General features: G+C 46.0%; 1 protein-coding gene and 1 long non-coding RNA gene across 4 annotated transcripts; one reads left to right on the plus strand and one right to left on the minus strand.

Moving 5' to 3' along the window:
• Window positions 1–367: 367 nt before the first annotated feature.
• On the minus strand, window positions 368–12,583 carry GGT1 (gamma-glutamyltransferase 1). Of its 3 annotated transcripts, none has more exons than XM_082066057.1 (13): window positions 12,522–12,583; window positions 10,634–10,801; window positions 9,850–9,977; window positions 9,524–9,613; window positions 8,813–9,005; window positions 7,484–7,641; window positions 6,447–6,596; window positions 5,836–5,972; window positions 4,783–4,967; window positions 3,838–3,965; window positions 3,444–3,556; window positions 2,270–2,383; window positions 368–1,207 (listed from the first exon to the last, which is right to left on the minus strand). In XM_082066057.1, exons 1-13 carry the CDS (start codon window positions 12,566–12,568, stop codon window positions 1,064–1,066), a joined length of 1,755 nt encoding a protein of 584 aa, XP_081922183.1. In that variant the 5' UTR covers window positions 12,569–12,583; the 3' UTR covers window positions 368–1,063. The 3 variants fall into 3 exon arrangements, 2 of the variants coding, with proteins under 2 accessions (XP_081922183.1, XP_081922182.1); XM_082066056.1 differs by lacking the exon at window positions 12,522–12,583 and having other exon boundaries at window positions 368–933; window positions 1,022–1,207; window positions 10,634–11,204; XR_014185450.1 differs by lacking the exons at window positions 3,444–3,556; window positions 12,522–12,583 and having other exon boundaries at window positions 1,071–1,207; window positions 10,634–11,204.
• Window positions 1,210–13,748, plus strand: LOC309446372. The gene is made up of 3 exons (XR_014185451.1): window positions 1,210–1,307; window positions 11,697–11,823; window positions 13,485–13,748. It is a non-coding gene; the product is annotated as an uncharacterized lncRNA (long non-coding RNA).
• The last annotated feature ends 8,646 nt before the right edge of the window (window positions 13,749–22,394 follow it).

Below are 22,394 nucleotides of genomic sequence, written 5' to 3' on the forward strand. Positions count from 1 at the left end.
ACACAGGTACAGTTGCTCATAGCTGTTCCATATCAGACATGGATTTCTAAGAGGTCATTAACGGTCTGATTAATGGTAACTTACCTTTAAATGAGTATCTGCAGCATGCCCTTTTTTAGAGCTTTCACCTCCTCAGCTCTGGTATTTCAGGCCTGCAGTATGATGTAGTAAAAAGAAAACTAGAGAAAAACAAGCTTGTTTTAGCTATGTAACTGTATAGCTATGTTTAGCTATGTAACTGTAACTGTTATTTTCAATCATAGCTTCATCAAAGGAGTGAAGAAAGAAAAAAAATCTCAGGAGAGCTTCTTTCATGCAGACTCACATGTCCTACGTTTCACAGTAGCAACTGTGCAGGCAAGAAAAATCTGTGACTCCATATTTATTTATTTTAGTTGTGCTCAGAGTTTTACAGGTAGCATCTTCCCTTTAGACCTTCTCAACAGAAATATAAAAAAGTTTGAAGCCGTTTGCCCATTTACCCACTCATCTCCAACAACCAAGTGAAGTGAAAATCAGAAACATCTTCTGTTAAAAGAAAGAGTGATGAGTTTGTGAAGACTTACCCCGGGCTCGAGCTGGGCTTCCTGTCATGGCACAGATCTATCAGTTTGTAGCTTTGAAAACCCAGAGTCCTGCAACCCCCATCTACTCAACAAGAAACAAATCTCATCTCTAGCAGTGACAGGGACATTCCTTATAGCTGACGTTGTGCAAGGGAAACACTTCCTGCAGCTTGGGTGAGCTGGACCTTTTTGGAAACTCTGGGTACCCAATCTGTCTTCACAGGATGGAGAGGAGGCAGGGAACAAACTCTTCAAGGCAGAACAGACTCTTCAAGTAAGTACTGCACGTCCTGGGAGACGCGCCTGTCTTAGCAGACTGCTGTGGCATGAGGCACTTCTGTCATGGCTGTAGAAAACTGTCCCAGCTCTGTCAACAGAACCACAAGTAAATTTGTTCTCTTTCCTGTGAGAAGTCCCTGAGTTGCAGACCTAAAGGATCTTCCCCCCAAACACACCTCAGTGTCTCACTAGACACTGAAAAAAGGAGCTGAGCCACGTCAGTAGCCTGCAGGGAAGCCGCCTTTCCGGGAATCGGAGGCTGCAGCCCATCCGTCATCGGTTCTGAGAATGGCCTGCACAACCGCACCGCCGCTCACCCGTGTGGTATCGTGTTTTCTCTTCTGTAGTTGTTCTTCTACAGCCTGGAATGCAGAAGTGAATAAGGACAGAGAAACTGCACACATGCTGTAGTCTGCAGCCTGCATCCTCCATGACTACCCAACCTTTCAGTGCCTGCTTTAGGTAGGTCTCCTAAAACTACACGCTGTTCCTCCTCTTCTCTTTGCTTTCTGGGGTGTCCTGCTTTTGAAGAGGTGGAATCGAGAAGATGTTGCATTTGTGTCACTCAGTGTGGGCTTTTGATACTATTCCTGGTCATAGAGCATTCTGCCTCAGATATTCGTATACGAGCCACCAGAACTGATGGATCCAGTTTGAGTACTAGGGAAAACACAGGACTTGTAGAGTGCAGGGCATCCTCCCTGGTGCAGGCAGGTATCTCAGCTGTTATTTTAACAAGAAACTTATTAAAGGAGGATCTTCTGTATAGTTTGATGAAAACTGCCTTATGCAGTTTTTGCTAATACAGAGAGATGGGTTGAGATATGTACAAAGACCACACCTGTCTCAGTCCTCTGGGATGTGTAACTCCTCAGGGTGACTGAAGCTGCGGGCTCACACGAGCAGCAGGCAGAGCGAGGCAGATCCTGCCATCAGCTCTCAGACTAACAGCACAGAGACCTTCGCTCTGAAAACATTTTCAAGTTTGTTCTCAGGTTCCTCTGCACATCCTCCCTCTCTAGCTCTGTGCCAGCGCTTTGGGATCCATCAGGAGATTGCACAATAGCTCAAGGGATTTCTGAGAGTCACTGGATTTAGACTGCTGGATGGTTCAGGCTCTGATGGGGTTTGCTATTTTCTAAGTCCTTTGAGCCAAACAACATTGCAAGGAGATACAGAACATCAGTTTCAGATGTAGGTCGTGCTTGAACATGCTAGGCCTTAAATCCATGTGACTGAGACTAAAGGTACACTTTGAACAGCTCATTGTGACCCAGTACTTGACCTGTGCCAGCTTTAATACTGCTCGCCTAGGAATATTTGGCAAAGCTTCGTGATTTTCCAGAGGCGCATGCCTTCGCGACAATAGGAACCCAGCATCATACAAGAAATTCACGCGCACCCCAGACTCCAGCTAGACAAACCTCCTCTATTTGCTCCTCGAGCTCCGTGACATTGGGAAACAGCTGATCGTGAATTCTGGGCTCTTCCACTGCTTTCTTCACATCATAACCAAACCAGATGGAATTCATGATTGCCTGTGAGAAGCAAAATGCCTTAATGTTAGTTACTTGCCTTCAAAGAGGCCTGACCCTTGTAGCAAAATAAGCAGAGATATCAGAAGGACGTTCACCAGAGCACATAAAAGCAGTAATTCCTCGTTCCTGCTGCTTTCACCAGTCCCTCTCTTGCCAAAGCAAACACCACTGCAACAAGTCATCTCGTGTATGCTGAGGATTCCCACACAAGGAAACCTTTAGTTACTAAAATTAACCTAATAAAAGGATCAGGTCCTCAAACTATTGTGGCTAGATTTATGCCACTGTGATTAAGCTAGCACTTAGATGCACAGCAGTTACCTCAGCAAACACATAGCTACACCTTCCTGCTACTGCGCAACTGGTTTCCTTAAGTTCGGCCCATCTTTACAAGCTTAAATTGCAGGTTGGAGCTGCTGGCAAGTGAAAAGAGCCTCAGGATCAAGGGCTTAGAAAACTGCTTGTAGCGGTTTTTATGGAGATTTCTCCTCTGCCTCAGCCAGAAAGGAACATCCAGCCCGGCGCTCCGACCTGCCATGTGTGCTGGCACAGGAGGCAGCTTTCTCCTGCAGTCACTTCTGGTCTGTCTGGGCACTTGAGCGGCTGCCACAGCAGTTCACAGAGAGCCTGATGCTGCACCTCGCCTAAGTTCTTATTTAGCCTCTCTGTGTGACTTTCATCCAAAGCTGAGGATGGTGGATAGGAATGGCTCTAAACTAGACAAAGAGACTAGTTAATGGAGATCCAGAGAACAGAAGTCAAAGCTAAACAGGTCACAAATCACCACAAGTGGTAAGAACAACTTGCCAAAGGAAAAGACCTGGAATCACTGAAGGAAGTAATTTAGTAAGAGACCCTTTGTAGCTCTGGCAGGAGTTGGCATTGGAGATGGGGCCCTCAGAAGTTCGGGCAAGAACCTCCCGGCCCACAGCCCACGGCAGGGAGCCACAGCCATGGTCACATCACAGGCAGAGACTTGAGCCCCTTACCCCCAACACTTCCTCTCCCCCACCTTGTTTGGCCTCGGCCTTGTCCCCAGTTTGCCCACATCATCGCATACCAGTGCTGTTGCTGTGGTTATTTTTGTTCCTCCAGAAGCACCAACCACCATCCTGACCTTCTTTGTTTTATCCACCAAGATGGAGGGGCACATAGAAGACATCGGCTGTTTACCTGTTGGGGACACAGATGCAACAGAGGTTCAGCTTTCTACCTGCAGATTGCAAACTACCAGCTTCTGCTCCGTGTCTAAACCCAGAGCCTCTGTATCCACCTTCCTGACTAAGCTCATGTGCCTTGGTCAGCCCTTGGGGATCCCACTATCCCTGTCCCCTGGAAAAAGCCTCAGATCTGTGCCTGATCGTAGTTGTGCTGCAGCCCACCTTGCAGACACCACAGCATTAGCATGCAAGATATAGCCAAAAGTCCGAGCCAGGAAGGTAGTTTACAGCTACCTGGTGCTATGAAATTTGCTGGAGAAGGAGGGATCCCAAATCCATTGATTATGTAAGGCGAGCTGAAGTCATCCATCTCATCATTAAATATGATTCCACTCACATTGGATCGCACATCAGAGCCAAAGCTAGACAAAACAAGTTGATGCAGACATGTCAAAACCAGAGCAAATCCAGGAAGAGGTTCACGCAAATTACTGCAGTGTGAAACCTGGGATTTGATTGGAGTAAATCTCCCCTCTCTCCTGTTGTAAAGAACATTCTGTCACCTCTTGGGGGAAGGAAGTAATTTATACCATGAATACACACATACACAAAGAGGAAAGGAAGCCCAGAGCCCTGCTCTGCAACTCCCCTGCAAAGACCCCAAGGAGAGAAACAGCACAACAGTGAAGTACAAACAATTCCCCTCCCAGCTGGGCAGCCCTGCGCTCCATTCAGAGGCAGCACAACTCAAAGGCAGGCACATCGGGAACAAATGGGGTTTTGCTTAGATGTGTCAAGCTGGAGCCATTTTCTATAGACAAAAAAGAACCTTCACCGCCCCAGCTTCAGGCCATACATACAGAGCACAGCTCTTCCTGACAGCACTTGAAGTCAAACACTGCACTTCCAGGCCAGCTGTATTAGCTCAAATTCCTTCCAGATGCCTGGGAAATCAGAGCCGGCAGCGATACCAGTGCTTATGAGAAGATCCAGATGCAGTGAATGTTTTCCTGGTGGGTGAACCCAATGTGAGAGGGGACATATTTTGTCCTCTGACCCAGCCACACAGGCCTCAGTGTTAAGAACTGACCTGCAAGCTCAGCAGAAGTGCCCATCATCGGTGCTACCCATCGCTACCCCGCCAGAGAGGTGACAGTTCAGGGACGTTTTATACCAACCACAGAACCACCACTAGGAAGATGGCAAAGGCCCACATGGAAGTAATGTCTGAGCTCATACTATTGGTTGATGGTGCTGGTGGCGGACACAGCACTGCCATCATCAGCCACAATGGAGATGTGGGATGTACCGGCATTATCTCCAGTGTAATATACTGGCTCATAGTAGTCAACTGGATGGGAGATGTTTGTGATTTTCCCCCGGAGACTATCCGCAAAGAACTCCGACGTCATGTTCCTGATTGCCTGTCAGAGAAATCCAATGCAGTTACTCAGCAGATTAAGTTTAAGAGGCATGTAGCTATGAGGCTGATATCCAATACTTCAGACCATGGAAGAGTGGCAAATCCCAGCAGGGAGGCTATTGCTTTCCAGCAGGGGCTTTCCTCCTTCTTGAAAGATGGACATTGTACCAAAGAGCATTGTAAGCAGTCACAGAAGCAGCTGTTACAGTGCACCCCTTTGTGTGGGAAGTTAATCAGCATCCATTACTGTACATCTATGGAAAGCTGTCCTCAACACTGCTGTAAGGTGCAGGCAAGCAGTGTTACACCTGCTTCAGGGATGAGAGGAAAGGGATGGGGCTGAGAGGACTAGGCCAAGGCAAGCTCTGATCATTGCTTTGTAAGCTGCAAATTTGTGTCCATCAAGCCAAGCCAGGCTTAGATTTGCTGCTTTTGCAGAGTCACAGAAGTAAAAGCACAAAGTGCAAAGTTGGGAAAAGGAGGATTTCTGCCTCACCCCTTCCCATCTTAAGTCCATTTACTATAGGTAGGACTGTGGCTAGAGAGCTACAAGGATGCTGGAAATGTCACCTAATAAATAAGGCTTCAAACACTATGAACACAAGGAGGGTTAGCCCTAAATATACTCAAGCACTTCTGGTGAATTGAGGATTCTGCTTTTCCTTACAGTAAGAAGGTTTCCTCCATTTATATCCCTCACAGCTCAATCATGAGTCACACAGGACTTCACATTTTGATCAGACATACTTCAGCGCCTGTCAATAGCAGGTGGCGCAGAGCATCCCTGACAAAGTTTAGTCACCCGAAAACTTTAAGCCATGTTCCATTCAACCTTGGTGTTGCAAAAAGAAAAGGCTTTTGCCAGGTACCTCTGTATTGTCGACAAATTTTGGATCTCCCAGTAAAGTCCTCTTGGCGTAGGCAAAGCGAAATGCCTCCACAATGCGGTGGTAAGTCAAACCTTTCTCCTCCGTGGTTTTGATGCTGTCAGCAGAGAAATTATATCCTGGCAACAGAAGACAAACAATTGTGAACACAAAGGAAAGTACACGGGCAATGGACTGCTAATCAACCTATGTCAAACGGTGTAATCTTGAAACCCAGTTTCTATAGAGATGCAGTCTCTGGACTGTACAGTCTCCGCATGGACAGTAGTTTTGAGCACTGTGGGAGTCATCGGCAGGGTTTCTAAAGAAGCCTCAAGTACAAATTAGTTTCCACCCATGCAAGTACCAGGGAAGTGCCCCAGTTGGGAGCATATTTTTTCCTCTCACACCTGTATTTCAAGTAGGAAGGTAACACCCCTAAGTTTGCAGCAGAAGAGGAATGTTTCTGCATCTCTGATCCCTCCTGGGGTCTCAGACTTCTCTCCTGCTGGAGCGCTCCCAAGGGAGGCCCAGCTCCCACAACAAGCAAGGTGGTGTCTTCACGGCTCTGCCAGCTCCTGCTGCTCACCAGGCACCAGTCAGGGCACTCTCACCTTTCAGGATGTTTAAAATGAGGGCGAGCACTGGGCCGCTCAGGGGGGCACTAGGTGTGTAGAGGGTAAATTCCCCAAGCGTGAGCTGTATGGGGTCTTCGATTACTGTTGCGTTGTAGTCCCGCAGGTCATCCAAAGTGACAATGCCCCCTGGAAAAAGAGGAGGAAACTATAGATGTTGGTTTGTATGATCTCTGGTGGGCAGAAGAAGTAATAGTCCATCACCATGCATCACAGCAAAGACCAGAGCAAACACAGACAAACCCTAAAAGTTGCGAGGTAAAGAGAGCAAAGATGGGTGCACCGCGGAGATTAATTTATTCCTTGATAGATCCCGCTGGGGCTCAGATAGCCTAAGCTTGAAATTGGGCTGATTTACGGCAGCCAGAAATCTGGTGATCCATCTTTTTTACAAAGGTCACCAGCAATGTCAGGTAACAAAACATCCTTAAGAGTCCTGCTTACAGGAGGAGGATGCAGCTTTTGGGTGCAGACGCTTTGTGCTACCCCACAAGCAGAATAATTTGTATGTTCCATTGTCTTTCTTATCAGAAAGGGGAAGACAGTAAAATAAAAATAAAGTAATAAATAAACCGAGCCAGTAAATGACTTAGTCACAGGAGGCTGACCGAAGCTAGCCAGTGCTAGCTAGTCAGGACAGGATACTACCCCCATCTAGTGGCACCGAGAGATTAAACAAGTTCAGTCTTTACAGGATCAGGTATGTTATTGTTCTAGGCAGAAACCTGTGGGATTCAGGCTCTGTAAACAGCGTGTATCTGCTCAGCTCTATCCAGAAACACAGAGACTTGCTAGACAGAAATGCACAGTATTTACTATCCATTTCTGAGTTTCATCCATTAAAGCGCTAATGGCTTCTCTTGGGTGTCCTGTTGACACAGATCTCAGAGGCGGCATTTCAGGCAGCAGGCTGGACCCGCTTCCAAGGCTTCTGCAGGTCACCAGCTCCTCCTTGGATGCTGAGCCGCAGCAGGCAGGTCACTCACGCTGTTTTGGACAGATGTCCTGTTTCTCACCTACACTGTGGATGTCATCGATGATCTGTTTCGCCAGGCTTCCTGTGTAAAACGCATCTGCTCCTTCACTGGCTATAGTCTCGTATGTGTTGGCTAGTTTAGGCATCTTGACGATATCGCCCTCATGCAGAATTTTCCCTCCTCTGCAGAACACTTCACTAACAGAGAAACGAGATTGACAAGATCAGATCTGAGAGACAAGTTCAAAACTCTGTGTACCTGTACCAGCTGACACAATATTTGAGTGTTCATGCTAGAGGCTTCTTGAGGAGAAGAGAAACTGCCTGAGCCCCAGGGGTCCTGATATCTTGGTCTGGGACATAAAAGTGAACAGTGGTTTCTGACCTGGGACTCCACATCGCTCAGAGTTTGCTCAGTGAAGCCTTCAGGAGGAACTGTCAATCTTCTTCACCAAGGCAGGCTGCTCTCCCTACCTGCCCAAAGGGCCAACAACTGCCTCAAGATGCCCAGGAGGGGCCATCGTCCTGGACCTCAAGCAGCTCAGTTCAGAGCACAGACTATGAAGCTATGAGGCTCACAGCTTCCAGCGAGTCCAGGAGAATGCATTTAATTCCTGTTTGTCAGAGCACTTCGAGGTAGATAGTTTCCTCTCTAGCTCCCTCATCACAGATCATGAATGTGCTGCCATGGACCTGCCAGATGGAAGTACAGGAGACAGGCCCAGGCTGTACATCCCAATTGGATTGGAAACCCACCTGCAGCTGGCAGAGATTTTGAGGGAAAGAGAGGATTAAGCATGATCTCCAGGGAGGCACAGACACCAAGGGTTTGACTGTAAGAGGAAGTAGAAGAGCATTTAAAGCCCTTCCTGTTCATAGCTATTGCCCAGAGTGGATGGTCAGAGGAATTGCTTGAGGGAGGCTGACCACAGAGTAAGAGATGACCCAAATTCCCATTGCCTGACAGCAAATAAGGGGACTCTGCAATTGCCCCCAATGCGGGTCAGATTAGCTTAGTGCACCTAGAGCATGAGGAAAAGCTGGGGATTCAGAAAATACATTGCCATCTGACAGATTTATCCCAGCATGTACTCTAATTCCACCTTTACTCAGACAAATGAACTTTGAGAGCAGAATTTATTTCCCTTTAAAGGTCAGGACTGAACATTCCTAATATTTGCCACATGATTTAGCACTCTCAGGTGTACCAGCAGGTACAGTGAGTATGGTCACTGGAGGGGAGGCACACTCCTCACAGACACTACGTTACACAAGCACAGAGGCTCCTCAGCTAGGATGCAGTCACCCCAAATTTCTCTGCACAGAACAGCAACCTCTTTACCTGCCACAGCGAGACTGCTCTACCTACCACAGTGAGGGATTGCTTTCAATTGACTTCTCTCTTGATTTGATGGCTGCTGCAAGTCCTTTCCCAAGAGGGAATCCTTCTCTTGCCAACTTGATACTGGGTAGAAACAGGTCTTTCCATGCCAGTTTGCCATGACGTTTGTGAGCCAGTTCATACCCACGTATTTCTCCTGGAACAGCAATGGACAGTCCTCCTGGAGCAGATAAAGCATGTATTAGTCTTCCACAGCAAGAAAATAAAGCGATTAGTGGACTAGGAGCTAGAGCAGGCTTCTCTGTCAGACCTGTTTTTAGGCAGGGATTATGTGTACTATGACCAGCTCAGCTTATGCATACAATACTAATAGAATTATTTGGCCTCACATTTCTGCATACGTATTCTGGACTGTTGAAACACATCTGTCCTATTGCTGGTAACTCAGGTTTTTGGGTCATTTCCCCTCAGTTGGCTCTGTACCGGAGAAAAGCTGCTCAGAACATGGAAGCTATCATAGCTGCCTGCAGCTTCCAGTCCCCCAGAGGAGAACAACTTACAGAGAGAGGACACAGTCTGTGCTTGCAGATTGTGTAAAGCAGAGGACATTTCTAGTTGAGAAATCTTGTAGATATGCAAGAACCTAACCAAAAGAAATTCCTAATTCAGACATTTCAGTAACAGGTAATGTTGGAGCTATGCGGTCCCACCTAACCAACAAAACCGCCTTTGCCATACCTTTCAGAGAGAGCTGTGTGTTGTTCCCAAACATGTCCTCCGATGCTCTTTTTGGAGCCACCTCTCTTGCATTAATGATTTCCACTTTTCCTTTAATGACAGAGCAAGGAAGATGATGTTTAGCTCTGGACTCAACACACAGGTGTGGTCTCTGCTGAAGAAGTCTGATCAATGTGAGCCTGTTTCTTGGCAATGATTTTGAGGACAGCCTGTTTCCCCAGAAGCGGTGGGAGTCAGTCTCTTATCTTTGCTCAGGTAGGATAAATCACCTGCTTTAGATAAACAGTTCTCAAACTGTCCCAGATGTGTATGGCCTTGTCCCTTACCTGTGCTGCTGTAGATGGTAAAGAAGAGGCCCCCTCCAATGCCCATGCTGTGAGCATTCATGAGTCCTACACAAAGCAGAGCTGCAATCGCAGCATCCACTGCTGATCCTCCTTGCTGAAGGATGTCCCTGTGCAGCAGAAGAGAAGGCATCATATGGTGACATGTTACAGTGTCTCAGCTACCTGTCAGCGGTGGAGCTATCTCATCGGAGCAGCTATAACAGATTCTGTAATGTACATATGTGCACACCCAGTCTATAGGTTCCGCAGGAACAGAAGTTTTGAGCTCCTGTCACCTCAGAGAGTAGATCCTAACAATCTAGATGCAGACCACATCAGTCCTCATTAGACACACATCCAAACTACCTCAAAAACACCAAGATGTGTCAAAGTACACTTGGGGACAGACATCCCAGACACATTCATTAGACATGAGAAATGACAACTCTCTGAGGAGCCTGAAATCTGCAGCACTTGCATCTACAACTGGGAAACAGCTTAATAAATGGTTTTTAAAAGGAGCTTGAAAAGCATCTCTCATTCCCCTTGTTCACGCATCTAGGGAAACTTTGCCTGCTATGTTGTCTTTGAGCAACTGCAGGAACATTGGTCAGGCATGCTAAAAACTCAGGGGTTTTTATGGCCTCCTCTTTCTACAGTGAGGTTAGAGAACATTTGTGCTGGGCAACTACCAGGCTTGCACCTGGATATCAAGGAAACAACAGTTTTGTCTTGCGGAAAAGCTGTCAGAGATAACAAGAGTCATGGCACGGTCAGCAGGCACCTTCCAATGATTGAGCACTGCCCCGCATCTGTAGCCACAGCCGCCCTCTGATAAATATGTGTGTCCTCCAAGCGAGTGCGCAGCCCAAAGAAGAGAACCAGGAACAAGATGAGCCCCAACAGGGCTGCAGTCAGCACTCCGGTCACCACATAGCGCTGCTTCATCTTCCTGTGGGAAGAAAAAGGATCATCAGCCTTGCTGCTTCTGGGGGACATGGGGAGTAGGGAGCAGATGATCAGGCACAAGAGCAGTGTTTTCTTCTACCTTCTTTCATATCCACTGTTCTCCCCCCTGCCCCCGGGCAGATGACAGCTCTGCCCATGGCAGGGCAGTTTGGGAAGGAGTTGGCAGGGAAGGTGTGAGCCCAGTTCTGGCCTTAACAGTTACATCAGAGTGATGCTTCTGCTTTGAAGTGAAATAGAATGTCAAGAGGGGAGGGGATGTTCAAGATATCGTGTACCATTACCTTTCAGTGGTGACAGGACAACCAATTGCTCTTCGAGAATGAGGATTTTAGATGCTCAGCAGGCATTTAAGTTACTGCTCTGCTTAGGAGGACAGGGGCCAATGTCAGATTGGATTTTACCTAATTCCCAAATCAAGTCAGCAATAGCAATCAGAGACTTTTTACTGGATTTCCCCTCCAACGCACGCTGGCAGCCCCTTCACCTCCTTTGTAATGTGATGGAGTCAAGGACCGCATCCTGCCCACACTCTGAAGGCAGGCAGGTGAGCAGCCCTTTGTGTCGACCTCTTCCTCCTTACTTCACAGCCACATGGTGAGGCTGGATATATGAATTCTTCCCATCTTTACAGCCCTTGCTTTTTATCAGGTTTCCATGAGTTCTGAGCCGTGGGCAGTGAGCAGCTCCTCCTCCCCTGAACCTCTCACAGAGGTGGTCTCCCAAATTTCCTCACTCAGAATGATATCAAGACCTTTTCTGTGGGCACTGCTGGTGCCATTTCTTTATGCCCCTGCTATCTCTGTGCAGAACAACCATTCTAACAACTCCAAAGCTTTTACCAGCTTCCCCTTTACCTATTATTGCCATCCTGTTTGCAGAGCGATCTACTTCACTGAGCACCCCAGGGACTCCTAGGAGCCTTTTGATAAGAGCTCTGAAGTGTTACAGTACCAGCAATGAAAAGGACCCAAACTATCACTTGAGTAAGAACCTGTCTTATAGCAGGTAGGTAACCTCATACACCAAAAAGCAGCAGTGAGAATGGAAATCCAAGGAGCAGAACATAGTTGATGTTAGTCATGACTCGCATCATCCTCACAGAGGAAAAATTCAGAGGTTTAACTTCGTATAATCTGCTTTTAAATAATCTGTCTATGAAGGAGTGTCTGTCCAGAAGGTTGTCAACGACCAGTGCAAAACACACCTTAGTCACTAGCGAGCAACCTTGGCCAAAGCTGTTTGGCACACCGCAGGGTGAGCACAGCACACCCTCCTGCCCAGGGCCCTTGGCCAGAGCACCTTTCCAATCAACCTGCCAGTTTCAGAGGGTGATGGCCAGTGCTCATGTCTCCATGTTTCCCAGTCCTGCACATAGATGCTCCTGGGGTGCACAGGGTTACAGTTCATCTGTGAGCAAGCACCAGGACACCAAGGAGCTCTCCAGTGAGCGTATTCCAGACATACACCAGTACGAGTCGAGAGCTACTGGGGAGATGAAGAGTCACTGCCATCATATTGGGACTGGCAGTTCATGAAACACAGCTTGAATAGCTACTCTTTGACCTTTCCCATTACAGGATTGCTCCAGCAAAAAAAGACCTAAATTCATCATATTGCCTTCAGGGACCAACTTCCCTGTGTAGTGCAGCTTTAGGTTTTCACCACGACCACTGTGCTTGCGTAAAAGCCAAGATGCCCTTTACCTTACCGAAGCATCTGCCATCCTCAGAGACAAGCCAATCCCCGGCATTGCGGCTGAAGAGTGGATTCATCAGCCCCATCCTCCACGGATCTTCAACAGCCCAAAGTAGAGCAAACTCCAGCAGTCAGAGCAGCACTCGCTGCCTTGCAGCAGCAGCAGGATTAGGGAGCAGTGAGTATGCCAGCACTGAGCTAACTAGAGGAAAAAGGCCAGGCCAGCCAAAGCAAAACTCTTCTCAGAAGGAGGAGAACAGCAAGCACTGCCCCCTCCACCTCACTTCACCCTCCTGTTATTTAAATTAGGAGATATATATTTGCTATCCAAGCCCTGTATATGTGAGTCTCAGTCTGAGTGCTAAAGACTTCCATCTCCAAGTAAAGCAGCTCAAACCAAGATGTAAATCTACTATATGTGCTGTTCTGTAAACAAATGTCAACTGAGGGCAATAAAAGGTAAATGGATGAAATGTCTTTCCAGGTTCTAGGACTTGATTTACACTCAACTACTTTTAAAAGAGACCAGTGGCATGTTTGCAGAGCAATGACTGTGCAGGGAAACAGAGAAGCCATTATGTCCCCAACAATAGCTCACACACAGCCTCAGAGTTTAAAGACAGTTTTGTTTGTTGGCAGAGAGAGTTCAGCTTCAGCACTGGCAGTCTCCTCCAGGCTTCACAAGAAATGCCATGGGATCTTTTATCTGCAGCCCAGCTAGGCAGAAGGTACTTTGTTTTATCTGAAAGCTGCTCTATGCTGGGCTGTCCCCCAAGCCTGGGGTGACTCAAGCGCCATGGGTGCTGTGTTAACCCATCGGCTCCTGGCTGGGGCTGTGCAGTTCTCCTGCACAACCGCTTGCCTTGCCTTTGGGCTCCTGGAAAGATTTAATGCCTTGTCCAGCAAGTTATTCTGAGAGCAGGAGAGGTGAAGGGGAAACCTCAGATGGTACCTCTGCTCTCATCTTTCAGCTCCTCTCTGGATTCAGATGACACTCCTGAGCATCTCCTAGACCCATAAGAGCTCCACACTGAGTGCCCAGCTGCCCAGTGCATGCACAGACCTTGGAAGGGGCCCTCCAACCCATTCCATATGCCTCAGGTACAGCTCGTGACCTGCAGCCAGCCCCTGGGGTGAGGATCAGACACGCACCCCTGGGAGCAGGAACCAGCACACGGTCTGCAGTGGAGAAGAGACACCGATTGCTGGCCACTGCTCCTGCACTGCGCTGTGGTACCATGTTGCCCTCTGGGCTGGGCCTCTGGGACCCAAGTGGGCCCACAAAAAGGGAATTTTCTTAATAAAAGTGCATCTGTTCAACATGTCAGATTGATCCTGGTAAGGAAGCTGCAGATATATGAGCTAAAGAATTGCAGCTTTCTCTTCTGCAACAGTACAGAGAGCAAACTCAGCTGAGAATAATCACCAAGCCAAACAGGCACTTTGCTCGCCATGCAGCAATCAGGTGATGGATCAGGAGCCTGCAGACACCCACGCTCTAACCTACCTCGCCACACTTGCCCTGTGTCCTGGGCAGGCACACTGCAGGAACAGCTGAGTTTTTGCACTGACAGAGTTTTGGAGTCTCGGCTCTGAAGTCGAGTCCCTGCTATGATTTATTGCTGGGAGCGGAGCAGCAGCTGTGTGCTGCCACCTGAGCTGGCTCCCCAGCTATTGTCTGCCGACGCTGGTTTCCACCTCCAGACCTCTGCCAAATCCAGCTGTTTGGAGACTTGGCCAGCACTTCAGTCACACAGCACTGCTTGGCAGCAGCAGTAGGTCTCCAGAAGAGAGGGGCTATGAAACCATTAAAAGCAACATGGTTATTTCTCATTGCTATAATGGTCCAACAGCCAGTCCTAGCCACGGAATTTAAAATGCTAAAGGATTGCATCCATCAGCGTATGAAGCAATACCTTCACAGCTCCTCCAACAGAACTTGCAGTTACCGCAGTGCATCAGGCAACCTGAAGGCACTTCTGGGTCATTTTTCTTTTTGTTTCTTCCCCCACACCCTATTGATTTTTTTCCACAGGAATGTCAGGAAGCAACATGAGCAACAACTCACACAACACAGATCACGCAACCACATCTGCTGTTTAGACTCCTTTTTATGGCAGAACACGCAATCCAAGGTCTCCATTTCCTGATGGTTAAACTCACTACTACAATGGTCCAACGGCCAGTCCGAGCCGTGGAATTTAAAATGTAGGCTGATAGTTTCTCTTAATTTATATTGTGAGATGGGAAAGACCATCAAGTAGCAGAGTTACACTTATGCGAGCAAACTCATTGAGATGTATTTGGATGTATCACAACATTCACATTTTTTTAAACATGATATTGTTTTTGAATTAAAAGAACCCCAGTCCAACAGGTTAGCTAGTGTCAGCAGGGAATACAGGGTCTGACATCTCTGCCAAGAGAGCTGGAGCACACTGGAGAGATGAGGAACCTGTCATGGTCACGGAAAGCACCAGGAGAACTGAAAGAGGAGGAAGATGAGATGTGCCAGCCATAAGGCAGGGGAGAGAGAAGAGTGAGATACCAGAGGATGACAACGGAGTCCAGGTATGGCCAGGCACTGCCTTGTTCCTGAATGAAGTAGTGAAGAAAGTATCCACTGACAGCACCTGAAACTTTCACCAAACAGGCTTTAAACCCATCTTGCAACAGCCACAAACCTCCGCACCCACTCCTAAGAGGTCCTGGTACTCCCACCCCCAGCCCACCAGCAATACTTGGCCATTCATTAGCTTTGAGACACCCATCCTTACTTTCCCCAGGCAGCACATGTTATGCAAGGATGGACTGGACAGCTTGAATCTTGCCACAGCACATAGGCTAAGCTCTTCTGATAAAACTCAAAGTCTAATCCATATCAATAACATTGCCATATTTAAATAATTAATAATAAACAACTGAAATAATGTTTTCACACTCTACTGTTGTGCATACTGAACTGTCAGTGATTTTTCAGTGAAAAGGGACGTAGAGTGAAGAGCTGCAAGATTACCACAGGGTCCCCAGAGCCAACAGAGGCCTCAAAAGAGCAGAACCAGGTTGCTAGCAGCAGGGGCTGTTCACACAAACATCCTGTTACTGATCCAGCATTATGTGACAACCTAATGAAGGTGCCTGCACCTGATCACACAGGTGGAGCCATCTCTAAAGTGTATATGAGACTTGTGCTGACATCGTACTTTGGGATCGGGCATGCAGAATGGATCGGTCGGACCTGTCTGGCTACAGGCGCACATACTGTTTGACAGCACAGGCTACTTATTCCCAAGGGCTGTTCCCCCCAGATGCAGGTTAAAAGCCTTCAGCATCCTCTTTGTTAAGCCTGGCATTGAAGGCTCATGTGCACACAGATCAATTTTAGGGAGAAAGGCCTCCGCAGAAATCAGTGGTCCCTACTCATTGCTGTGATGTCGAGCCAGAGATAACCCACACCGAACAGATCCGAGCAAAAAGTCCTGAATAAAGCAGGCTGTTCCAGCTGGCTTTCAGTATACAGCTACTGTAATCAAGATTCAAAACTCCTCCACAAGCATTAGGTTTTCTGAAGCCTAATGGCATGTAGTATTCTGTCCACTGTAAACTCCAAGTTCACTGGGAGACAATAATTTCCTCTTGAAGCAACCTTTTTCCCCAAAAAATACTTTCATGTTTCCTGCATAAATTTTAGTGTCAAATTCAGGTTTGTTGTTTGTTTTTTTTTTTTTTAAATTCAAGACACTTCAGCATAAACTATGCAGTTAGAAAAGGCAGAAAGGTGGAATAAATGCAGAATACCCCATTTCACATGATTTTCACAACTTCTCTAGTTGTGAACCTCTCAGAAATCCAGAACTGGCAAACAATCTCAAAAATGCAAGTTATTAAAATGAAGTTTTATAAGCTCATTCAGAACATCACTGTTATATTCACACCCAATTTAAAATCAAAATGCTTCATTAAAGTACTTCTATTCTTCCAGCTGTTGAAAGATACATTTCCAGATGCTCTTCTGCCTTTAAATAGAAGTTGTTTATTAGACCTGAGCTTATTCAGACTGGTTAGTCAGGTCCTATCACACTCTTTTGGCAAGCTTTCATCTGATATATTAAAAAAAGTCACATTGTCCCATATTACGTTGAATAAGAAATCCCACACAGCACTTCCAGGCTGAGGGAAATGGCTTAATGAAGGTAATTCCTAATCCCCCCTTACCTCTTGAGAGTTTCTGCAAGTCTGTCCTGTCCTTCTGCTCAGATCTTTATGTACTGGTATCCTTTGAATATCCTTTTCTCAGGCAGCAAACCCCTTTCCAGGGACCATGTGTCCTGGTAGCAGTAACCACTATCTCCCCGTAAAAGCTCTCTGGAGCGTACCACACTATTTGATATTTGTACTGCTTTGCTCACGGAGATTAACCCATTGAAACTTGTTATGCTTGAATTCACCAGAGGAATGCATAAGTAATCATTGACTGGGTGAAGAGTCAAGAACCCACACCTTTTAAAATGCATGTTTTGGCTTCCACAAAGGTTGCGTATCACCAGCAGAATCATTCTATGTTCTTTGATTCAGTTACTACGAGGTGCAAATGTGAGTGTTCTCACACCTCATCGCTGGCTCTTAAGTTCTGAATACATAACTGAGAAAATATGTGGTCACTTTAAGCAGAAGTGCTCCCATATCCACGTGGTCCTGTACCCTGCTGCCCCTCTTGCCTAACCAACTGGCACCCTTATTGTTCAAAATGAAACTGGATCTCTGTACCTTGCAGCTCAAACTCACACACCCTGACAGATTCAGCTGTGATTACATTTGGTGGGAATAACCTCTCTGTCAACTGTGAGTGACTCCAGGCAATGCAAGGGCACCTGATCAGCTCTCATATCATCTGTTCTTCAGCAATCACAGCTACGCGCTACCTTAAATTGTCATTGATTTTAGTTCAGATCAATACTCCAGCAGCAACGAGTAGATGCAACATCTGCTCTGCCACCCCTGCTCCCGTGGCAGCACCCTCCTGCAGGAAGGTAGGGATGAAGAAACCCACCCTCCATCACTAAACCTCACTGAGGCTTTTAAGCAACAATTCTACATGTCTGCTTGCACCAAGTCTAGAAGTACAGTTGCAGCTCAAAGGTTGCAGCTCACCTGCCATTGAACAGTGTAGCATAAACCCCAGTAGCAACCCAGATTCAAGGTGATAAGCTGCATGAAGTGTCTTTGGACTCTAAGGACTCGCCTGCTAAAGCTTATGCCAGTGCTGCTGCCCATGGCTTGCTAGAAACCTCAGACCCAGCTTTGAACACAAAAGCTAATGCTCACCCAGAACGCAGCACAGGCAAATCATAGCTTGCCTGAAACTTGGGCACAGCAAGGACCCAAACCCACATGTCCTAAGCCTGATTTTCAGCCAGCAGGCTGTCCTGCAAATGCAGGATGAAGCAAAGGCTGCCTAGATGCCAGTCAGTACTGCTAGATGATAACTTTTGACCTCCCAGCATCAGCCAAGTGGTTAATATCTCAATTCCAAACCTGCCCAGTCACTCTACCTCACTTGAACCTTTGACACACTGCATTTTTATTACTTCAGAAGAGTGCTATCTATCTCACAATGACTCAGCAATAAAGTTCAGCCTAGCTCCAAGACTAAAGGCTTTGGGGAACACAAGCCATAATTCCTCTGCTTAAAACTACATCTTTCCCTAATGGCACCAAAATGGAGTTCTGTTTAACATTCACATTGGTAAAATCAGCATTATAAAACATGAGCATTCCAGCCTTGAGATATCTGGAAAGAATTGAGCATGTACCCATCTTTCAAAGAGGACTTTCAAATACAGTTTCAAGACATTGCATCAAGAGGCCAGGTCCCTTCATCATCTTGCTATTGTCCAAGAGATCTTGAGCAAAAATGGAAGCTTTCTGGAAAGTAGGTACTGGCACGGGAAATGTTCTGAAGACTCAGAAGGATTTGATGTATCTACTGTTTCTACCTGGCCACTCTAAGGCACACATTCAAAGCCCAGGCCACATTCAGTGAGTAACACATACAATCTAATGTATTGATGTGAGACCCATGATGCTCCACAGAAAAAGATTGTGACAGGAGCTGTTCCAAAACAACTATTCTCTGAAGGGGCAGATAGTGTGGAAAGATACCTGCCCTTTGCCCCCAGTAAACTGAACTGCACTTCCAGTCTGTCATACCTTTAATATTGAATGATTAATATTTTATAGGGGAATTTAAGATGCAATCTGAACTGAACTGAACTGAAGCCTTTTCTTAATTTAGTAAGTTCATAGGTCTAGCAGTATCAGGTTTTACAATTAAAAGCAATTTCAGAGCCAAAAAACTACATCCCTGAAGCAGGTCTAGGTCAGAAAATTATCTCCCTGTCACCACATTTGTCTCAGAGGGTACAAAGGCTGCTATCTGCAAGAAACCTCTGCTCTAAATCGTGATCATCCAGCTGTTACTTTTCACCCCCACTGCTGAAAGGCAAGTTTTATAACAGTGAGCCACCAAAATTAAGCACATCCCTATGTCCAACTCCAAGGGCAATGCACTCTAATCTGTGGCACGTTCTTACCAGCACAGAGCTGGAACAAGTTGGATACTCCTCAGCAAGTTACTCTTCCACTTATGCATAAGTGGAGTTGAAGGTGGGGTCAGAGAAAGTTATGAAACCTGAAGTTAGTGTTTCTGGTTCTGATAGGAGAACACCTTGCTGTGCACAGGTTGCACTATGCACAACCACCTCATTTCAGTTGTACATAATCTTTGGGAACTGTCCAGGCATTAATCTAATAGTTTCTCCCGTTACAATTCAGTTTTGACTGTTTCACACAGCCAAGCCACACCTCAAACAGAAATGCATGGTTAATGCAGGTGCATTACTGCCTTGTAAATCTTAACATCTCAACTCATTACGAAAAAAGAAAAAAGTACCTCCTGCAGGGCTTGCCACCTCTTTCCATTTGTGACGTTCATGCCATGGTCATCTTTACCATTAGCCAAAAATTAGCATGCACTATTACATTGAAACAGGAGCAATGGAGTGAAATCTCTGTTAGTTCCTTCTGCTAAAGGATTGCATCCATCAGCGTATGAAGCAATGCCTTCACAGCTCCTCCAACAGAACTTGCGGTTACCGCAGTGCATCAGGCAACCTGAAGGCACTTCTGGGTCGTTTTTCTTTTTGTTTCTTCCCCCACACCCTATTGATTTTTTCCACAGGAATTTCAGGAAGCAACACGAGCAACAACTCACACAACACAGATCACGCAACCACATCTGCTGTTCAGACTCCTCCTTTTTATGGCAGAACATGCAATCCAAGGTCTCCATTTCCTGATGGTTAAACTAATGTGTTATCAGAATAGAAGCTGTTACAAGATGCCCTGATTTTGGAGGTTATCTTTTTTTTCCCCCATCATTTTCTCCCTCTAACAGAGCAATGTTACCATCCAGTACTACCTGAACATAAACATCAAATAATATCTTGAGTTCCCAGTAATACAGAGATGTTAATAAGCACGTGAGGCTTCTTCCCACTAAATAACAGTTTTGTTCTTGCTGCAGTGTTCCACGATTAGGGCAACCAGTGGAAGTTAAGAACCAGCTGCATGGGTAGCAGGCAGTCCTAATCTAAGCTAAACACTACATGAGAAACACCCATGCAAAAAAAAAGAGATCACTGCTACAAAAGCCCTGGAAAACAAGTCACTAGGGGATAACCTTAAGAGAAAAGATACTTTAGGAACTGGAAAAGTTGCCTGGTATGTAATAGGTCAAATTAACCAAGAGTAGGGGCACAACTGTTGACTTTCACAGCTGAAACTAAATAAGCAAATGTTTGTCCACAGCCAAAGCACCCCTTACACTCCAGTGAGAGCTGCTTGCACTATAGTGTACCTGCTCAAAGAGGAGGAACCCACTAATCCACATCTTCTCATTTTATAAAGTCTGGTTTCCCATATAATCCATAGGTGCACGCTCCTTTCTGGGGCAAAGGTAAGGAAAACGAAAGCTGCTGGTAAATGGGGAGGTTTATTAATCCTTTCTTGCCAACCACGTGGCCCAGTTCTGGTTATGTTCTTCTGCCCTCACAAGAGGCGGAAGTAGCATTACTGGGACAGTGTTTCGGTGTGACAGCTGATGAGGCTCCTTGGCCATAGGAGGTGTTGTTGATTACTGTGCAGAAGAAACAGCAATTTACCTTTGACACAGACCACCGGGATGTGTTTAAAGGGGGAAAGTTTTGGTAAAGCCTTTTAAGGTTGTACTTTTCTGACATCAAGGATTCATGTTGCTGGCATATTAATAAAATTGTTTTCATCCCAATGGATTTTGACTCTGGCAAAGTGATTATCATCCTAAGGATATTCCATGTGTAGAAGATATATAAATCTAAAGGAGAAGATTATTAGACAGTGGTATAAGATACTCAAATGGATTATGAGAGGTGTACTGGTATTTAGGCTATATAGCTTAGGTTAGAAAAAGGTTTAGCACAAAAAGCTGTTTTCTGAGCTTTCCTTGAAAGTATATTTCTGCATCTTGTGTCATCTTGTTCTGTCAGATAAAGAGGATGTATGCATGAAAGAGATAACAGCTTACTAGTGATACTGTATTTTGTAAGGGTACTTTCTTGATTTTGGTAATAAGGGATGTTAACCCTTATTTCCTATTTTCTGTTCAAATGACTTTCTAGAATAACTCCATATGCCAAAGTGAGCACAATGACAGTAACAAGGACCAATTTGTTAAACCTTAACTCATTTCAAGTCCTATCTGACAATAAATGCAAACCTCCTGCTCCTTCCTTCCAGAAAAGGGTAACTGACCCAGGTCTGTCTTATCACTTTTCCTCAATTTATTATCTTTCTGCTATTTAGACTCAGTTTTTACTCATAAATTTTATATCGAGCGTCACAGTTTCCGAAGACTACACCCATTTGTACCCTTTATTTTTCAGCTTTATGAAGCCCTTTCACCTTTGCAAAGCCTTTCTGCCAGGCCCCCAATGGGACTGTGTTCTTGCAGTGAACAGACCTGCCTTTCCGCACAGCAATCGGCTCAGCAGCACAGCCCCATATGGCTTCCCCTCAGCCTCACCGTCCTGGAATAGAAGAGGGCAGAGAGCTACTGAAGGAAGAGACAGGGAAAGAAGAAAACCTAAACTGGTGGAAGGGAAAAACAGAGAAAAAATAAATTAAGGAGGCAGAGAGGAGGACAAAAAAAGACTAAAGAATTGGAAAGGAGGAAACTAAAGGGGGAAAAAATTAAGCCCATCCACAAGACTAGAGGCTTCTCCAGTTTAGCCTGATTGCTGCAGTCGGACCTTTACTTTACATGCCCACCGAAGCTCTCAGACCACAGATGAAGTTTGGACTTTCTTGGTCCTTTGCAGAAGGATTTATTTAACTTTATTGCCATAGCAGTTAACCATCTATTTTATAGGCTGTAGAGCATCTGGACAGGGGGAAAAGAAAACGACAAAAACCTAGATTCCAAAATAATACATTAACTGAAGAGGTTTCCACAAACTTCAGCAGAAACTGGAGAAGAGCTCAGTTTCCAACTGAAAAGATTTGCAACTACCTGCTTAAATTCACTTCCTTTTGCTAAATCAAGACTCTGCTAATACATGAGTGTCTTAATTGCCACAGAGCAGGTTTGAATAACTTTGCCACTCCTGGAGCAGTCACGGTCTGACTCCTGCTTATTGTGGACAGCTGAATCGGGAAATGCATCCCAGGACTGGGACCTTGTGCTGGAAATTGAGAGAGGAGCCCTGGTCTCAAGAGCCCACCTTTGATGTGAGCTTCAGCTCAAACAAAACAGCTGTATGGGGACAGAGTGGATTTTTAGTGGG

Source organism: Streptopelia decaocto (genome assembly GCF_964273445.1).
Source record: "Streptopelia decaocto genome assembly, chromosome: 15".
NCBI classification, from domain to species: domain Eukaryota; kingdom Metazoa; phylum Chordata; class Aves; order Columbiformes; family Columbidae; genus Streptopelia; species Streptopelia decaocto.

Excerpts from the sequence above, each read along its gene's own strand:
- GGT1 (XM_082066057.1), bottom strand. The coding sequence starts at position 12,568 with ATGCCGGGGATTGGCTTGTCTCTGAGGATGGCAGATGCTTCGGTAAG. Across the intron at positions 9,614-9,849 it reads TACCATCTACAGCAGCACAG|GAAAAGTGGAAATCATTAAT; the intron begins GTAAGGGACAAG and ends CTGTCATTAAAG. Across the intron at positions 4,968-5,835 it reads AATTTGTCGACAATACAGAG|GCAATCAGGAACATGACGTC; the intron begins GTACCTGGCAAA and ends TTTCTCTGACAG.